At 52.0% G+C, this 18610-nt stretch overlaps 1 protein-coding gene across 1 annotated transcript; it reads right to left on the bottom strand.

Moving 5' to 3' along the window:
- Nucleotides 1-2794: 2794 nt before the first annotated feature.
- On the bottom strand, nucleotides 2795-14666 carry Cacng1 (calcium voltage-gated channel auxiliary subunit gamma 1). Its single transcript, XM_047546033.1, has 4 exons — nucleotides 14298-14666; nucleotides 5823-5897; nucleotides 3933-4070; nucleotides 2795-3494 (listed from the first exon to the last, which is right to left on the bottom strand). The coding sequence occupies exons 1-4, from the start codon at nucleotides 14530-14532 to the stop codon at nucleotides 3268-3270; spliced, it is 675 nt and encodes a 224-aa protein (XP_047401989.1). The 5' UTR covers nucleotides 14533-14666; the 3' UTR covers nucleotides 2795-3267.
- Nucleotides 14667-18610: the final 3944 nt, after the last annotated feature.

Below are 18610 nucleotides of genomic sequence, written 5' to 3'. Positions count from 1 at the left end.
CCTACCATTTGTTAGCCAAAGACAGTAAGACACCTTCTGTCCCTTTCCTACCCCCAGTATCTGGGCAAAGGCCCACTGAGCATTGGTAAGGGGTCCTCAGACAGGTGGGATGCTGCAGCGTTGGTTCTAATTTCTGTTTGGCAGTTGGTGGCAGTAAGCAAGCCTTCTCTGATCCTCAGTGTCCCTCTGTACAATGGGGATAATAGCCTTCTGGGACCATGCTAAGCCATAGGAGTGAGACACAAAAGGAAGATATCAGTCACCTTGGTGTATATCTCAAAGAATGGAAAGTGAGGATTCAAAGAGGTGTTTTCATGCTCTTTGCAGTATTATTTACAATCGTTAAAAGTTGGAAACAACCCGAGTCTCCGTCGTTGGGAGGACACACAAACAAAATGTGATATGGATTCACAGAGAAATATTATTCAGTCCTAAAAAGGAAGGAAATTCTGACACACGCTACAAGTAGAACCTTGAACGTGTTGTGCCCAATGAAATAAGCCAGACACACAGAAGGACAGTTATAGTCTGATTCCTAGAAAAGTCCTAGAGGCGGAGTGTAGATGGTGGGTGACAGGAGCCAGAGGAGCAGGCATGGTGAAGTCTTGCTTAACAGGTACAGAGTTTTAGTTTGGGAAGATGGAAAGATGGATAGTGGTAATGGTTTTACAAAAAAGTGAGTGGTCTTCACTGAATCCTACACTTAAAAATGGTCAAGATAGTAATTTTGTTAAAATTTTTAAAAATTTAATTTGTAATTGAATTTTAAAAATCTGAAATTAAAAAAAAAAATAGCCCTTATCACCTATGACTGACTAGCTCATTTTGGCTCATTTGCCTTCTGTACTTCATGGAAGGAAGATGGTGGAGCTGGAATGCTGAGACAGGGAGAGGGAATAGCAAGTTCGGTGGCTGTTAAGCTCACACGCGCCCACTGAGAAACGAGGGCGGCGATTTCCGAGGCTCGGCAGGTGCTGGAGCTGCTGCTCTGTTCTGTCCGTGGCCCCTCAGAGCGGGGCCTGGCTGGGCCTTCAGTTAACCAGACCCGAGACCAGCTACCTGCCCACTGCAGATGCCCCTGGCGAGCAGTGCTGGGCAGTGGGGGGCGCTTCCCTCCCTGGTTTGGTTGGTTGGTTAGTTGCTGCCGCGTTGTCTTTTTCCCCACGGAGGCTGGTGCGGGCGCCACCGTGCCTGGCTGGCTGGCAGCTGCCCTCCAGCCCTTCAGCCGCATCGTGGTTCCGTTGCCCAGAAGCCGCTGTCAGAGGAGCCAAGCTCTGGGCACCAGATGGTCTCCATTCTGTGGATGTCCCATTCAGAAGTCAGAACCACAAGCATCCGCGTGGAAATATAAAAAGCACACCAGTCCGACTGGGCTAAAAGTAAAAATAAGACTAAAACAGAACCACGGGCCTTCCAAACCGCTTGGTGGGCCGCCTAGCCTCTGGCTCATGCACGTGTCCCGCTCCCTGGGTGGCCAGGACTTCCGCTTCCCTGTTCTTCTCTTCTACCTGGACCATCTTTGCATTTTGGGGGCAGTCTCCTGCTGTCGGCTGTGGGACAGAGCTGGGGCTGTGGCCTCCGCCTGCCCGCGGCTTTGACTCTTGGCGTGGCACGGTGCAGCCCCAAGTTTTCGATGACATTTTCGGATTTCCTAACTGTGGGTCAGACTTTCTGCTCTGTCCCTGACTCTGAAGTAGGGGGGCTGCCGCAGTCCACCTCAGGCTCCTGGCCACCCCTCCAAGCTCCGCCCCGGCCCTGAGGCATCAGAGAGGCCTCTTCGTAAGCCCCACTGTGGCCACCACCCAGGGGCCTTCCAGACTCACGTTCCTTCCTTCTAGATTGTTCTAGGTCGAGGTGCAGTGAAAGAATCAACAAGTGTCTTTTGTAGATGTGAACAGTGAGGGGTCAATGATGGGTCTAAGGAGTTCACGGTGACTCCAGAACAAGGGTCAGCATTTCCCATAAAGGTATTTTTAGTTGTGCAGGAAAACGGCTCTGATGAACCTACTCAAGGCTGCTGTGGTGCAGAAGCAGCCACGTTGCCCGCCCATAGGATCAGGTGTACGATTTTACTTATGGACACGAATTTGAATTTCATATAATTTTCACATGTCATGAGACAGTTGATATTTAGGATTTCTCCTCCTCCTCCTCTTCCTCCTCTTCTTCCTCCTCCTTCTTCTGTCATCTAAAGCTGTAAAAACTGCTGGTAACTTGCAGACCACACGAGAGACAGGGAGCCAGGTTTGCCCCACAGGCTGGGGTCTGCCAACCCGGGTCACAGAAGAACAAGCCCAAACGGGACCCTGGTGATCCCGGCCAGGCATGGGAAGATCTCGTCTGCCAGGCGCGTCTGATGTCTGTTTCTGAAGCTTTTGGGTGAGTACAGTGGGGTTTGGAAGGTGGAGGATTGCAAACGGTGGCACCCCGGGTGGCCTTAAGTGTCCGACTGCTAAGCCCTGCTTCCTGATGTTCTTTGCAACAAAAATCTGGCATCCAAAACCAGAGCCTGTGACTGTGCTGCTTCAGCCCAACGGTGGCCCTGGCTGCTTGGCAGGCCTGACTCTAGAAATAACCCCACCTATTTTTAACACCCTCGCTCAGTCAGAGGGTTTCCAGTTTCTCCCAAGCAATTCCAGAGTCCAGAGGGACAAGGTGGTACTCAGAACCTCCAGATCAGGTTGGCTTCCCCTCCTCCCCACCCTCCTCCCAAGTGTCCCCAACATCCTTTCTTCTCCAGGGTCCGGGACCCTTGGCTGTGACTGGGAATCCAAGTAACTGCTATGCAAGGTGCAAGGAAAAAGCGAGTTTTCTGAGAGTGTTTATTTCAGACCACAGTCAGATTCTACCAGTCAGGGCTCCGGGAAGCCAAGGAGGCATGTTCGGTTCACTGAAAAGGGTATACTTTGTCACAAGGAGAGAGGGACTGGCTTTTTACACAGGGACTCTCAGACCTGGTAAATGAGCACAGGGTGGCCTTGTAGGGTTTTTAAAGACAACTGGCACAGTGGGACGACCTTGATCTTTGGTGGAAGGTGGGGTCCCACCAAACACCCATGCACCTGCTGGCTCTGCTCCCCTCTGGTCCTGGGCAGGGCCGGACTCACGTCCATTTGCTCTGTTTGCAGAGGAGCTTGTCACAGCCCAGAGAGAAGTTCCGAGAGGGGGAGCAGCCGGAGACAGTCATCGGCAGAGGGGAACAGGGCAGATGTGAAACTTCTACCTCCTCTCGGGAAGGTTCTGGGCTGGGTCTCAGCGTTCTGAGGTCTAGTGCTCTGGCTCGGCGTCCATGCAGGACTCCCAGGGGTTCTGGGGCATTCGAGGTAGGGAGAAGAGCAGGAGGGTCAGCCCGCCAAGGAAGAGCAGGACGAAGGCGGCACAGGCGCAGGCGAAGGACCAGGAGTAGTAGTACTCGATCCAGACGGTGTCCTCACTGTCAATCATGCGCTTCACCGACTGCCGCATGACCTCCACCGAGACCAAGATGCAGAGCCCTGGGGACAGAGCCAGGGGCTCTCAGGTCGCCACCCAGCCTACTGTGTTGGGGGGAGGTGGTGACCTGCCCTGGGTGGGGAGGAAACCATCTCAAGACAGTTCTAACTGGGAACCTGCAGAAGTGACCCATCCGCCAGCCACGCTCCACCCAGCAAGTCCCGGGCCCCTCAGGGGGCTGGCCAGATGACCACTTTCCTTCCTTCTTGTGGTGGTGGCTCTCTGGGAAGCCCCCTCAGGGTCTTGAGGATAGTGTTATTGTGAAAAAATAGATGAAATAGCAAACAGCTGCTCCTGCCAACCCTCCTGGGGGCGCGGAGGCCGCCACCAAGGTGCTTCCGCCGGGGAGCTGGGGAAGGTCCCTGCCCCAGCCTCAGTGGGACCTCAGGAGCGCCGAGCGGGGCGCTGTGTCGCCCCGGCAGGGCGGGAGCCCAGTCTACCTGCAAAGGCGTAGAACATGGACGCCGGCCTCAGCAGGTAGTCCCGCTTGTTCCGGAAGGACAGAAGTGCGCAGATGGAGCCCACGATGACGAAGCCGAGGCTGAAGATGGCGATGGCCGCCGCCGAGATGCTGTACTCTGCAACACAGAGGCCCTCAGGACCAGGCCGCGCCCGGGCGCTGCGTCCCGGCGGGTGCGACCTGCAGCCAGGTCGGTGGCCATTGCGAGCCACCGCTGGCCGAGGGACTGGCTCAGTCCCGCAGGGCCCGAGGTGGGCGGCGCCCTCAGCCGCAGGACGGCCCCGGGTCTTAGCAGTGCGCTGGTTACCAGGTTCCCCTGGACTGAGCCTCTTAGGGGGCCAGCAGGCAGTGACCAGAGACGCCAGAGCAGAGACTTCCTCTGAGTGACAGGCGGAGGGAGCTGAGCTGGGTGGCCTGGAGGCTGACAGGACAGTGTGGGGGTGGCCTAGCATGTGTGTGAGGGTGTGGCGGGGCTGCCTAGGGGTGAGCGTGGGTCTCTCAGTGTACAGGTGTGTCACAAGTGTGAGGCTCTATGCATGTGCATGTGAGTGCACCCGCATGTGAGGCTCTGTCAGTGTGTGTGTGTGCCCCACGTGTGAGGACCTGTGTGTGTGTGTGTGTGCCCACCTTGTGTGAGGCTCTGTCAGTGTGTGTGAGTGTGCCCCAGGTGTGAGGTTCTGTCAGTGTGTGAGTGTGCCCACCTTGTGTGAGGACTTGTCATATGCATGAGTGTGCCCCACGTGAGGACCCGTCAGTGTGTGTGAGCGTGCCCACCTTGTGTGAGGACCTGTCAGTGTGCGTGTGAGTGTGCCCCACGTGTGAGGTTCTGTTGGTGTGTGTGTGAATGTGCCCCATGTGTGAGGATCTGTCAGTGTGCATGTGAGTGTGCCCCACATGTGAGGACTTATCAGTGTGTGTGAGTGTGCCCCACATGTGAGGACTTGTCACATGTATTCAAGTGCGCCCCATGTGTGAGGACCTGTCAGTGTGTGTGCGAGTGTGCACCACGTGTCAGGACCTGACAGTGTGTGTATGAGTGTGCCCCACATGTGAGGACCTGTCAGTGTGCATGTGAGTGTGTACCTCATGTGAGGCTCTGTCAGTGTGCATGTGAGTGTGCCCCACATGTGAGGACTTATCAGTGTGTGTGAGTGTGCCCCACATGTGAGGACTTGTCACATGTATTCAAGTGCGCCCCATGTGTGAGGACCTGTCAGTGTGTGTGCGAGTGTGCACCACGTGTCAGGACCTGTCAGTGTGTGTATGAGTGTGCCCCACATGTGAGGACCCGTCAGTGTGTGTGAGCGTGCCCACCTTGTGTGAGGCTCTGTCAGTGTGTGTGAGTGTGCCCCACATGTGAGGACCTGTCAGTGTGTGTGTGAGTGTGCCCCACGTGTGGGCATCTGTCGTGTGTCTGTGTGGGCACACTTGCAGGCCGGCTGTATGTGCCTCTGAGCTCCGTGGATCCAGGGCCTGACCTTCTTCCAGTCCTTGGGGGGTCCCTTAGCCAGGGGGTGTCCCAGGGACGCCCCACCTGCAGAGAGCTTCCCTGGACTCTGGGCACCTGTTCTGTTTCCTTACTCTGTCCCAGCAGAGCTATGGGATCATCTGGAAAGTGTGTCCCTGTGGCAACTTAGAGCCTCCCGGGAAATGTCTTTCCCCACGGCTGTCCCCAGCCCTGACGAATGTGCTTGGGCCCCTGGATAGGGACATTGCCACTTGCAGTTCCCTGGCGTGGGCGGCGACAGGCTGCTACTCAAACATGCCAGGCCAGGGCTGCTTTTCATCAGCAGTTTTCTGCCAAATGCCACCTGGCTCAGCACATGTGACATAGCCTCCCTGCTCCCCGCCCCGGCTCCCAAGGCCTCACCCTTCTGAGTGGTGAATTCGAAGATCTCCGAGCTCTCACCGGGGTTGAAATGCCTGAAGTAGGAACAGTTCTTCTCTGCAAAGGAGGAAGACGCCTGTGAATTGGGGGGAAGGACCGGAAGCGGGACTGGAAGCCTGGCTGAGAGAACGTGGCACCTTCTGCTGGTTCAAAACGTTCCCCCGACCCTTAGATCACCATCTCAGCAGGACAGTGGGGTTGCATAAGCAGCCGGGAGATCCTGGGGAAGCAACAGCCAAAGGAGTGGACGGGTCAGGGAGCATAAGCTGCTGAGATCTAACAGGCCGAGACCTGGGTCTGTCATTCATCAGGGGAAGAGGGCCTGTGGTCAGCCAGTGGTCCTCAGCCAGGCAGCGCCTCTCGCTGGGGACACTGGGCAAGGCCTGGAGATACTGTGGCTCCTGGCATCTAGAAGCCAGGGCTGCTGCTGGACATCCTTCAATGCACAGGACAGACCACCACAACACAGAATTATCCAGCCCAAACTATCAATAACCAGGAAACCTTGTATTCACTCAAAATCTGGGGCCCGGTTTCTTATCCGAGTCCAGACCCTCCCAGAGTCACAGGGGTACCTGGCAAATGACCTTTTCAAAAACTCTCCAGGAGATTCTGATGCTCAGCCAGGTCAGGAACCTCTGCTCTGGCCTTTAAAAAGCCCTGCAGAGGGCTTTTCTGAGAGACTGTCAGGATGAACTTGGACGCAGGCAGGGAGCTTCCATGTGAGAGCTGAATGTGACCTTCATGTCATTTCCTTAGGCCTTTAGGAACTGTGCTTGTGTGGCAGAACAGACAAGACCTGTTCTGGCAAGTTACTTGGTCTACGAGCATTGTCATCAAAGCCACAAAAGGTCTGTGGACACCCAAAATCTGAGTCTGATAGGGAGGCAGGGAGAGGGGTTCAACACAAAGAAATCCTCTCTGATTTTAACTATAATTTCACTTTTATTTTTCTCTTTCGGTCTTTCTGTCATAACTAGATATGCCATGACATCAGAGTATAGTCCTATTGCTTGCCTTTACTCCAGATTTAGGAAGTAGATAAATGAATGCTTTTGGATTATTTTCTATTTCTTTAAAAAAAAAAAAAAAAAAAAAAACTTAATTAGGTTGCTTTTTATTTGTGTGAGGCCCTTCTTTGAACATCATCTCTGTTTTTGGTTTAAATAATATCTAGTTTGTGAATTCATTTCTTCCCCTCCAGGCTACATTGGATTGCTCACAAGGAGACAAATGCTATTTCTTCTAGGAATGTGTCCCAGAAGCTGCCAAAGTCATGGCTTTACTGCCACCTAATCCCGTGTCCTCCTGCCCTTTCCCTGTCCTCTAAAGTCGGGGTTGCAACCTCTCCTGAGGTCGAGGAAGGGGACGACCCCTGTGGAGGGGTCTGGCTTAGCAGCAGATGTTCCTGGCAGCCAACAGCCTTCTCCACCGGCTTCTATATTTGAACCATTTTCCTTTTGAACCGAGTTACCTGGGGTTCCTGAGGCCGGTGATGGTCAGAACTGATGCTGCTCTTTTCTGCCTCAGGCATCGCTGCTATTTTAAAGCACGACGCAAACCTCTTATGTTTGTCAGATTATAAGCTGTAGATCTTTGGGAATTGCTGCTTCCTAATGGCTCGTGCTATGTCACTAGTCTCCCTGGGTCTCCCCCTGGACAAAGGAACCTTTCTGTTTTGTCCTTGAAGAGCCCATTTCAGTTGTCACTGAATGCGCTCTGAGCAGGACGGGCTGGTCTGAAGTGCGTTTCCCAGTCAGCTGCCCTCCGACTACTCTCTCCGCGCGGGGCGGTGAGCTGAAGCCACCTCAAGAGCCTGGCCGGGTGCAGCTGTTTGGTCCTTCTGGGTTGCTGAGGTGACTTTCCTAGGGAGCAAGCAGGTGTCAACCCCACCCGATGAACCCCGGGCCACTCCGGGTTGACGCGCTGTGGGATGGAAACAGCCGCGCTGTCGGGCTGGGCCTGTCGGTGGGTGTCAGACCCGAGCATTTTGTGGATTTCTTCCTCAGGTGGGCCGCGGGCTCTGCTCCTCTCCCTCTTCCCCTCCATTAAATACCCTCAGAGGGGGAGGAGGGGACAGTGCGCCCAGTGGGTGGGATCCCCTCTCAGGGCTTCTGGAAGCCTCAGCTTCTCTCTGATGTGACTGAACTGTGGGCCCGAGGGTGGATGGCATGGTCCATCTCCTGTCCGGGACTTGGCACATGGGGAAGGCCAGTGTCCTCTGCCCTGGACCTGGGAGGGAGGAACATCTGCTGCAAGACCATGTGGCTGCCTGTGGGGGACCGCAGGCCCCTCTGTGGTCCCTGATGGCCCCCCAGAGGTGCAGTGGACATGTCAGACCCAGGCCTCACTCGGGACAAACCAAGTCAGGTGGCTGCCCATGTCACTCAAGCAGGGTCCTGGGTTCTGTCAGGTGGCGGCCCCAGCTATGACCTGCTTTTCCCACCTATGCCCCTTTGTGCAGGTGAGTGGTATTGGGGAAACTGAGCATGGAGAACACCTTTAAAAGGAAGGACATTTGAAGCAGGCTGTGAGTGGCTCGCTGGGTCAAGGTAAGGGATTGGGGGAAAGGGACGGGGACAGTCTAGTGCACCTGCAGATGCTGTCTGCAGACGTCTCTCTCCACCCCTACCTCGACCCCTATCACCCCGAGCAAAGCTCGGGCCTCATAGCTTTGCCTCGACAGAAGCAGGTGCTTCTGACCAAGTGGGCAGAGAGCCCAGTACCAAGAGGAGGATCCAGGATGAGTTAGGATTTCTGAGGTTCCTCCTGTCTCTCTACAAATAGCTTATGGTGATTTTAACATTTCTATTTCTGTAAGACTCAGTGGATTACTGCTTAAAGAATACAGTGACCTCAGTTGTCAGTCTCGACTGGGGGCTGGCGGGCGCTGGCTAGCCACATATCCTGGTTCAGGGAGTCACAGGCTGTACGGAACCCTAGCTGGTGTGCCAACTCCAAAGAACCAGAACAGAGGGCACATTAACGCCAAGGTGAGCGTGAGTGACAGGATGACTCTGGATTATCACTGAGGATGCACGCAGGCCGCTAGTGCCTGTTCATGGAGACTTTAATCTACTAAAAATGATTGGTTGGTTTGAGCAAAACCGAGTGCTCCAGGGATTGGGAGGAAAGTTCTTGCCGGTGTTGTCTTCGCTGTCTTTGTAAAGGATGGTCCCATGGGTTCCTGGTGCTGGCTTCTATGTGCTGTGTCTCCTTCCAGCCCCACTGAAGAATTTTATAAAATAGACTGGAGAAATCCCAGGACCCGAGTCCGGAGTTTCAGAGCACTGCTCTTTGACAGACGAAGTCTAGTAGTAGTCTCGGCCTCCAGTTGGGCTCAGGGGCATGGTGAAGGTGCCCCTGGAATTCATGGGGGTCAGTAACATGTGTTTTCATGGAGCCCCAATATCTGCATGGAGACTGGAGGAGAAGCTGGCCCATGGGGGAACTGGGGCACCGGAGCAGCTGCTGCCTTTCCTTAGAGGAGCAGAGCCCGAAAGAAGCAAGGGCAGAGATGGCCTCTCTGGGGACTCACTTGGGTCTCCAATCACATAGTGTCTTCTGACAACCCGGGAAGGCTTTGTTGTCATTATGAAGACATTTGAATTGACCTTAGATTTGATCTTGAACACAGTAGTCCCTCTGAGGCTCTTTAAGGTCATGGAAAAATCAGATAGCTCCTGTCCTCAGAGCCTCCAGCATTCTATGACTGAACAGGGCCTGGAGAAATCTCCTTGTACTGGACTTACTGCCCCCAAACCATGCCATGTTGTAAGCTGGACTCCTTGTGGTAGCTTGGGTCAGCAGCATTTAGGAGCTGGGTTTGTTCAGTGGAGGATGTGGGAGAGGTCTGGAGAAGGAGGAGGCCCGGGATTCAAGACTTGAGTGTTGAACTGCAGCCTGTCAGTTTGGCTGGAAAGGGCTCAGGCTCAGTGTTCCTCCCTGTGGGGTGAAGGACACCTACAGAATGAGAACCTGCTTGCTGGTTTGTTGGACTTAGTGTAAGGTGGTGACTAAGAAGGTAAATGAATGTTAGGGACAGTGTCTGGGTGTGAATATGGGATGCTCTGCTGAGAAATTGAGTGAACTTGGTCAACTTCCTCAACCTAGGTGTGCCTCATTCTCCGTAAGATGGGATAACAATAATATGGTGGATCTCAGAGAGGTTTCTGTGAGAATTCAGAGCTAATATGTATATGTCATTCCATTGTCATCTGGTCTCTGCCTGCTTTTGGAGAAAGTCAGCTGTATATCTTATTAAGGATCCCATGTATGTGATGTGTTGTTTCTTTCTATTTTCAAGATTCTATCTTTATCTTTCAACAACCTGATTATGAGCTGACCAGGTATAGATTTTTTGAGTTTATCCTTCTTGGGGTTCATGGATCTTCATGGATTTGTAAATTAATGTTTCATTTGATTTGGGGAGTGTTGGCCATTATATTTCATATATCCTTTCTGTTCCATTCCCTTTCTCTCTCTTCCTTTCCTTCTGGAACTTTCAGTATGCACATGTTGGTATCCTGGATGGAGTGCCACAACTCTCTGAAGCTCTGTTCATTATCCTTCATTTTTTTTCCCCTAACTGTTCCTTACTAATCTCAATTGACCCATTTTCAAGTTCACTATTTTTTTTTCATCTATCTTCTCAGATCTGCTACTGATCCTCTATTATCATTTTTTAAAAAAATTTCAGTTGTTATACTTTTCAACTCCAGAATTTCTATTTGGCCCTTTAAAAGATAATATTTATCTCTTTACTGATATTCTCTATTTCATGAGACACCATTCTAATTTTTAATTCTTTAGATATGGAGTCTTTGAATTCTCTAAGTGCATTTAAATAGCTGATTTGAAATCTTTGTCTAGTAAGTCCAATATCTGGGCTTCCTTAGAGATCTGTTAACTCATTCCTGCTTCTCGTCCTCACAAACAGGCCATACCATTTTAGTTACTTGTGCATCTTGTGTTTTTTTTTTTTTTTTTTTTTTTTTTTTTGTACCAAGGATTGAACTTAGAGGTGTGTAACCACCTCCCTAGTCCTTTAAACTTTTTAAAATTTTGAAGCAGGGTCTAGATAAGTTGCTTAGGGCCTCCTAAGTTGCTGAGGCTGGTTTTGAATTTGCCATACTCTTGCCTCAGCCTCTGGAGCTGCTGGGATTATAGGTGTGTGCCACTGCACCTGACTAAGTCTTTGTTTTTTAAACATTATAATAAGGCAACTCTGGAAATCAGATTCTCTTTTGAGGGTTTGCTTCTGTTACTGTTTATTGTTGTTTGTCTAGTAACTGTTCTGAACTAATTTTGTGAAGCATGTGTTTTTTATCATGTGTGACTACTGAAATCTCTGTTCCATTAACTTAGTAGTTGGTCAACAGAGTTTTCCTAAAATGCTTGGAATAAATGTATCTCCCTCTCTTTATGGAGGGGCTCTGTGCACATTTGGGGCATGGCTTAAACATTCAGCTAAGCAGCTGTACTGGGCATACATATAACAATGCACCTGGCCTTCTAGATTATTAGGATTATGTTGTAGTTCTTCAAAGCTACCTGTGAACATCTCATTCTCCAGCTCTTTGCTTTGCCTACTGGGTGATCCAACTGTTACCTACTGCCTCAGGTAGCCATGGTATTAAACAATTATCTCTAATTGTTTTCAACAAATGCCCCCTGAGAAAATGACTATTTGCACTGAATGAGCTCAGAGTTGGGTCAAATAAAGATGGCTTTGCAAGTAGAGACTTCTAGGGAATGACCAGATAGGTCACATAATGACAGTTATCTGGTAATAGGACTTTGAAAGAGATCCAATTCCTCTTGTCCCCTTTAAGTGGCTATCAGGCTGCTGATTTTTACTGTGATTGTGAGATGTTTGTTTTCAAACCTACAACAGAGATGAGGAAAGGGGAATGGGAAATATATTTTAAATAGCTGATTGTTGTTCAATAAGTCCAATACCTAGGCTTCCTTAGGATCTATTGACTATATTCTACCCCCTCTCCCATTAACAGACCATACTATTTTAATTCCTCGTTAAAGTAAAAATACCACAAAACTTACTGTTCATCCTCAGATTCACCCACTTTTCTTGAACAAGCAATTTTGGATTACTACAAGATTTGGTAGATTTCTACAATTCTGAAAACGTTGATTTGATCTTTTTTTTAAAAAAGTGTTTCTTGGGCTGGGGATATAGCTCAGTTGGTAGAGTGCTTGCCTCACAAGCACAAGGCCATGGATTCAAATCCCCAGCACCACAAAAAAAAAAAAAAAAAAAAAAAAAAAAAAGTGTTTCTTACTGCTTTTATGGAGAAGAAGATTGGGGGGTTATTATTCTCTCACTTTTCTCCCTAATATCACCCCAAATTAATAAGTACCTACAACTATGTTTGGCACATAGTGCTATATTTGTGTGTCATTATTGTAATTATTGTTCATAATAAACATGAGAACATGCATGAAGAAACTCTCATCCAAAAAAGTGTGATCCCAGAGCACAGGAAGAACAGATGAAAAAATAAAGGAATCTCCATTTGCAGAGAAAAAGGGGGAAAAGGCAGGAACACGCTTTGGAAGATTCTTGGGAGAGGTAGTACTTATTGTCACAAATGTGGGAAACATGATTCATGGCAAAGAGATGGACCGCTCAGGCTCAAGGCCAAGCAATGCCTGCTGGTCCCTGAGGCTGGCCCTCTAGCCAGTTTGTCTCTTCCCTGCATGGATCTTACTCACTGGTTTGCTCGTCTGCTCTGACTTTAAAAGGCAGCTGTCTCCGAGGACAGGTGGACAGGACCTCAACATGCGTTTGCATGTGTGGTCCCTGGAGAAGCTGCCTCACCCTGCCCTGCCCTGTCCAGGGAGTTGGCTAGAGGATGCATCTGTTTACCAGTGTGCAGCAGTGGCCAAGGGGCGTGGGCGTCTGGGCTATGCGATACCCTTTGAGCACATGCCCACGCCTGTCAAAGCCCTCAGCCCTGGGACTCAGTGTTTCCAAGACAGCTGGGTATTTACAAGTCTCTGAGTGCTCTTCAGAGATGAGCAAGGCTGGGGTTCCCTCAAACAAGCAGGGAGGAGGAAGAAGAAGGTCAGGAGTGGGAGGTGGAGTTTGGGCTCTTTGTCCCATACCCAGCCTGCTAGGGTCTCAGCACCAATTCCCTTGAAGGGAGGGTTTCCAGGAATACCTGGTCAGGTAACAAAAGGAATAATTCTGAGCATCAGGAGGGATGTCACCCCTACCCTGGTCCACTGTCACCTTGGAGACATGTTCGTAAGCCCCGGAAGGGACTTATGTTGCTGAGCTCAAGTCCTGTATTTAATGGAGGATGAAGCAGAGGCTGAGAAGGGCCTCATTCTCACCCAGGAGGTGAGCAGTGGTGGTTAGAGCCCAAGCCCCTTTCCCAGGAAGCACACTTTCCTCGAACAAGTGCTCTGGTCACTATGAATCCTGAGAACTCCATGTGCACAGAATAAGGATCCGTTCAGGTGAATACCAGGTCTTCCCTCCACCGCCCCCACCCCAGTACAGGAGATTGAACCCAGGGGTTCTCTGCCACTGAGCTACATCCCCAGTCTTTTTGGCTTTTACTTTGAGACAGGTCTCACTAAGTTGCTGAGGCTGGCCCCAAACTTGTGATCCTCCTGCCTCACCCACTGAAGTCAGAGTTGCTGGGATTACAGATGTCACCACCGTACCTGCCTCTGAATACCAGGTATTCTTGACAGGAAATTTACCTGCAGCGTGGCTGGGTCACATGGTAGGAAATGGAGGAATACTCTTAAATTCTAGCATAAGGAAATGCTGCATGATTCTGAATGGTCTAACGGGAGGCAGATGTATAGAAGGACCCAGGTTCTGACAAAGCAAGTGCCTCTCGCCCGACCACGTCCTGCATCAGAGACCTGCACCCTGGCTCTGCACACAGAAGGGCCGGTGCTTGGTTTCATGCTCAACTTGAAATTCCTACTAATTAGGAACAAGGCACCAGGGTGTTCATTTTGAGTGGGGCCCCAGGAATTCCGTAGCTGTCCTGTCTGCACTCCTGCTTGGAAGCTGAGGAATGAACCCACTAGTCCCTGGGTCCTTCCAGCCTGAGAACATAGAGCCACCTGCCTGTCACTGAAAAGAGAGAATGGAGCTGGGACACCAATGGGCGACTGCTGCTGGGGTCAGAAGCCCCTGGGCTGGTAGACCTGTCCAGGTGCCTCTTGTGCCACCTGGCCTGTGGTCTGCTCTGGGCAAAAAGCCCCAAACCTCAGCAAGACGGAAGGAGCTGGAGACAAACACCCTCATTTTACAAGCTGGCGCTAGCCACCAGGCAAATCCAACCTTCTTAGGAAGGGCTCCGTGGCTGCTCCGACCCCAGGCAGAGAACCCTGCCTTCCTTCCCGTGGCGACTCATCAGGGAGACTGGGAAGGGCCGGAGGGGAGAGCGGGTCGGAGAGTGGGTACGTTACCCCCAAGCAGGGTGATGGTGTCGCAGTTCTTGTCCTTAATGTCGTCCACAGGAACTCGCTTGGTGCAAATCCTCCAGAGGCCGAAGTGGGCTGCCTCGCAGGTGGCATTGTGGAGCTCCATATGGGGGCTCAGCACGGCCCAGTGGTCAGTCACCACGGCCACCATGGCCAGCACGATGCCCACCAGGATGCAGAAGAGGGCCACTCGAACCTTCAGTTTTTTGGTCTGGGACATGGTGGTCACCGAGGTGCGGGGACAGGGGGCAGCAGTGTCTCCTGGGGTAAATGGCAGCCCCGCTAGAGTGGTGGCAGTGGTTATCAAGCCAGGGGTGGGAGCTAACTTTAGTGTGCCTGGCCGAGCCAGAGTGGGCTGGCCTTGGGGCTGAGGGACGCGGGACAGGGCCGAGCAGCTGCCCAGACGTGTCAGGGGCCTGAGGGAGGCTTCTATTAATGCTCCTCCCCGGGCGTGTCACTGAGGATGGTTTCTGCTCAGGTTTCAGGGCCCTCTTCCCCTCTGGAAGCCAGAAATACCCTGGGGTGGGGCAAGGAGAGAAGGCTCTAGATGGTGGCTCGAGACCTCCAGGGAGGGGAGCGGGGGAGGGGTGCAGGGCAGCGGCGCAGGGCAGGCCGCTGCTCACCAGGTGTGTGGAATCCGCCAGCTCTGGGCTGAAAGGGAGACCCAGGAGGCCTGCCTTCCTGCTCTCAATTGGCAGGGCAGACACCAAGGCAGAGAGAGTGGGTCCTCATCCTGGGGGTCTGGGGAACCCAGGAATCTGCCTCGGATCACCTCAGAGACCCAGGCCCAGGGACCTGGAGGCCACCTCCCAGGCCCACCTGGTCCCCTACGCTGCAGGAAGATTCGGCTGGTTCCCAGGCCTGGCCTTCCCCAACTCTCACCCCACTGCGAACACATCATTTCCTTTCCAATCCTCTTTTCCACTACTGGGTCCAGAAGAAGAGCTCCATTGGGAGTAAGTTTTTTCTGAAGCTTGCAAACTGTCCTTTGGAGTGAAGAGTGACCAGCCCAAAGACACGGAGCCTGGCTGCATGAGGCTGCAGCTCTGTTCCAGTGCTGTGTTCTTAACTTTGCTTTCTATAAGTGGAAAATAAAGATTTTCCAGTTATGCTTTCAAGTATAAAGTAAGTGTTTATTTAAAAAAGAACGGCAGTCGGTTGATTTGTAGCCAGTGGGTGCACATTTACACCAGAGAACATAAGAGGATTAGGGACACTAGTCCAAGGGTTCTGCCCACCTCCTGTCCCCCAGGTTGGCCCTTGAGCTCCTATGTGCCTCTGGGCTCTGTTGTCTCTTCTGTCTCCACTCAGGCTTTCTTGGGTGTATCCAAGAGGCCGATGCATGACCAGGAATAGACTCCTGAGTTGGGCAGGGCCTCAAGCTTCAAAATCTTGGCCTCAGGTTGACAGGACTTACAGAAAGACTCTTCCAACGTATGGAGAAACATTCTGGAATCCAGCCTTAGAGTCACAGAACACTAACAATAACGAGTGCTTACTACCTACCAGGCGCTCTGCTAAGGCTGTACATGTCACGGTTGACCTTCCCACTAATTCACGGGGTGAGAACAGCTATCGTCCCCATTATACAGATAAGGACACAGAGGCTCAGAGACATGAAATAACTTATCCCAATTCACACAGGCAGGAAATGGTGCAGTCAAGTGTCAGAACTCAAAGACCAAACTCTGAACTCAGGTTGGAGCTGGGAGACACCTCAAGATCCACTGTGACCAACGGTAAATCCGTAGTCCAGAGAAAAGGTGTGATCAGCTAAGACTTGTGGGGGACCAGGCACCAGGCTCAAGCTGCCCCTCGAGTCTCCTTTCAAGCCGGCACTTGGGCAGTTCAGTCTAAATTTTCACTTTTACAAAATCAGCCTCTTCCACCAGATTATGACCACTAAGAGCTTCTCTCAAACATGTTCCCTCTTTGCTCCCCTTACCCCCAGCCCCAACCCTGTGTTTCCAGCAGGACTGGTCCATCACAGTCACCTTAAGGTCCAGTGACCCTCTGACACCTGCCCCGCCCTGCTCAGCTCAGAGGGACCTCTGTCTCCACGCAGGTGGCTCCTCTTCATGGAGAACTTCCGGAAGCTGGGACGTGGCTGAGCCTCAGAGTCCCTCTCACCACCTCCCAGGCCCAACTTCAGCAGCTGGGGCTCTTGGGGTGCTGGTCTCCTTGGCAGATCCACTGCGTGCCACGTACCCCAGCACAACTGCAGCTGGGGAACCAGAAACTTCCGGTGTTTTAAGACAGAACATCTAGAAAGAAGCTATTTAATGTTAGTAAGTGGGGGGCGTCCATTGAAGAAGGGCAAATGCATTTCCTGCTGCAGAGGGCACCGCTGCTCTCCCGTGCTGCCTCTGGAGGTCTTGGAAAACGCCCCGAATGGGGCATGGCCCCCGGCACTTACTCTGCCTTGGCTGCCATGACATCGTGGGCTCATCGAAGAAGCCCTGCCGGCCAGGGCAGCCGCGGAGCAGCCACTGCCCTGCTCTTCCTCCGTGGGGGGCAGGTGCGTGCCAAGTCCTCCAGCCCAGCGTGAGTGGACGCATTAAAGATTGATGGCCTCTTTCTTTGAAGTCGTCTTTGTGTGACGCGCACCGCTTGCTCGGCCTGCAGCCCTGGCAATTGCAGGCAGGCCTCCCTTCCCCTCCCTGTTTACTAAATCTCTTCAAGCAGACATTTGCTGCTCAAAGGGGCCACTGTCAAGCTGTCTTCTTGCCCTCCCCCCGCACCCCAGGCCTTGCTGGACCAGGAAGGGTGTCAATGGCCATGGCCACCAGCATCTGCTTGGAGCCGGGACGGGGACACACCCTAATGCTCCTCTCAGATGCTCCACTTTCCAGAGCGTCAGGCAGGAGAGAGTCTTAGGGAGGCAGCGGGCGAGTGGGCAGAAGCTGCCTGGGATGAAGCCAGTCCCAGGATCAAACCCTGCTGGCTGCTCTCCAGCTGTGTGGCTTCCAGCAGGTCCAGAGGCTCTTTAAGCTGCCCTTTCCTCCTCTGTAAAATGAGGGCAATGGGCCTGGAGGGAGCTGGTGGGAGGATTAGAGATGAGGCGTTTTAGCAGCTTAGCCCAAGAGAGAGGCTATGGATCGAACGGTGCCTCTTGAAATCCACATGTCCAAGCCCTGGCCCTCGCCCTGTTAGTATCTGGAGATGAAGCCTTTGGAAGGTATTTAGGTTTAGATGAGGTCATGAAGGGGAGTCCTCAGGATGGAATTTAAGAAGAGACCGCAGAGCTGCCTTGGTCTCTGTCATGGGAGCACCCAGTGAGGAGGAGGCTGTGTGCAAGTCGGGAAGGGAGCCCCACCTGACCATGCTGGTGCCTTGATCTCGGATCCCCAGCCTCCACGCCCTGGAGAAAAGACGTTTCTGTTGCTGAAGCCACACGGTCTGGTGCTTTGTTATGGCAGCCTGAGCTGACAAAGAGAGCAAGCCATTGATCCAGGAAGGCCGTTTTGGTTATTGTATTTATAGACTACAGATGGATTTTTTCCTGATGAGTGATACACTTCTGGAAGGCAAGGACACTGAGAATTTGCTATGTACCTGTTCTAGCTCCCCTTCAAGGACTCAGTCCAGGTTGGAACCCAGGGTAGAATCTTCATAAATGCTTGTCGAATGACTGTTGGGTGGATAGATGGATGAATGAATGAATCAATAGATGAACCAAAAGAAGGAGATGGGAGCTCAAATATGCTGCCAGGTGACCCAAAAGACATTTCCATATGTTTAAGGTCACAGGAACCGAAGAAATGGCAGCAGAGGCTGATCTGGGACCCCCTGAACCTTTCGTCTTTAGGTGGTGAGGAATGTCTGAGGAGGACACAATCATCCTCTGTGAGGTCAAGTTTAAAAGGAAGCTGCTCCTGAGAGCTAACCTTCCCACAGTCTTCAAATGGTTGGGCCACACTCCGCTCACGTCAAGATGAGTCAGTTTTCATTTGTCCTAAAGGGCTGCTCTTTGCCCAAGAAGGAGCAGAACATGACTAGGAGAGGGAAAGCCTCATCTCTCGGAGGTGGGCTTCATTCTAGAGCTTGGGACAAAGGCCTAATAAACATTCCTTGGTCATGTGCTGATCTGGTTTTGAGCTTGGGCTTAATTTGGCTGAGGAGTGGCCCTGAGCGTTTCATCTTAAAATACTACCAACAAGCGAGGCCCCACCCAGCTGGTCCCAAGCGCCCAACTCCTTCCTCTCCCTTCTACCACCTTAAATGAGATTTCCTGTTGTGTCCTCTAACCCTCTGCCCAGGGAGACCCAGGTCTGTGTGTCACCTGCACCTTCCTGTCA

This window comes from Sciurus carolinensis, chromosome 3, assembly GCF_902686445.1.
Source record: "Sciurus carolinensis chromosome 3, mSciCar1.2, whole genome shotgun sequence".
NCBI classification, from domain to species: Eukaryota; Metazoa; Chordata; class Mammalia; order Rodentia; family Sciuridae; genus Sciurus; species Sciurus carolinensis.
The sequence above is the reverse complement of the archived record's forward strand: the minus strand, read 5'-3'. Positions and strand labels throughout refer to the sequence as shown.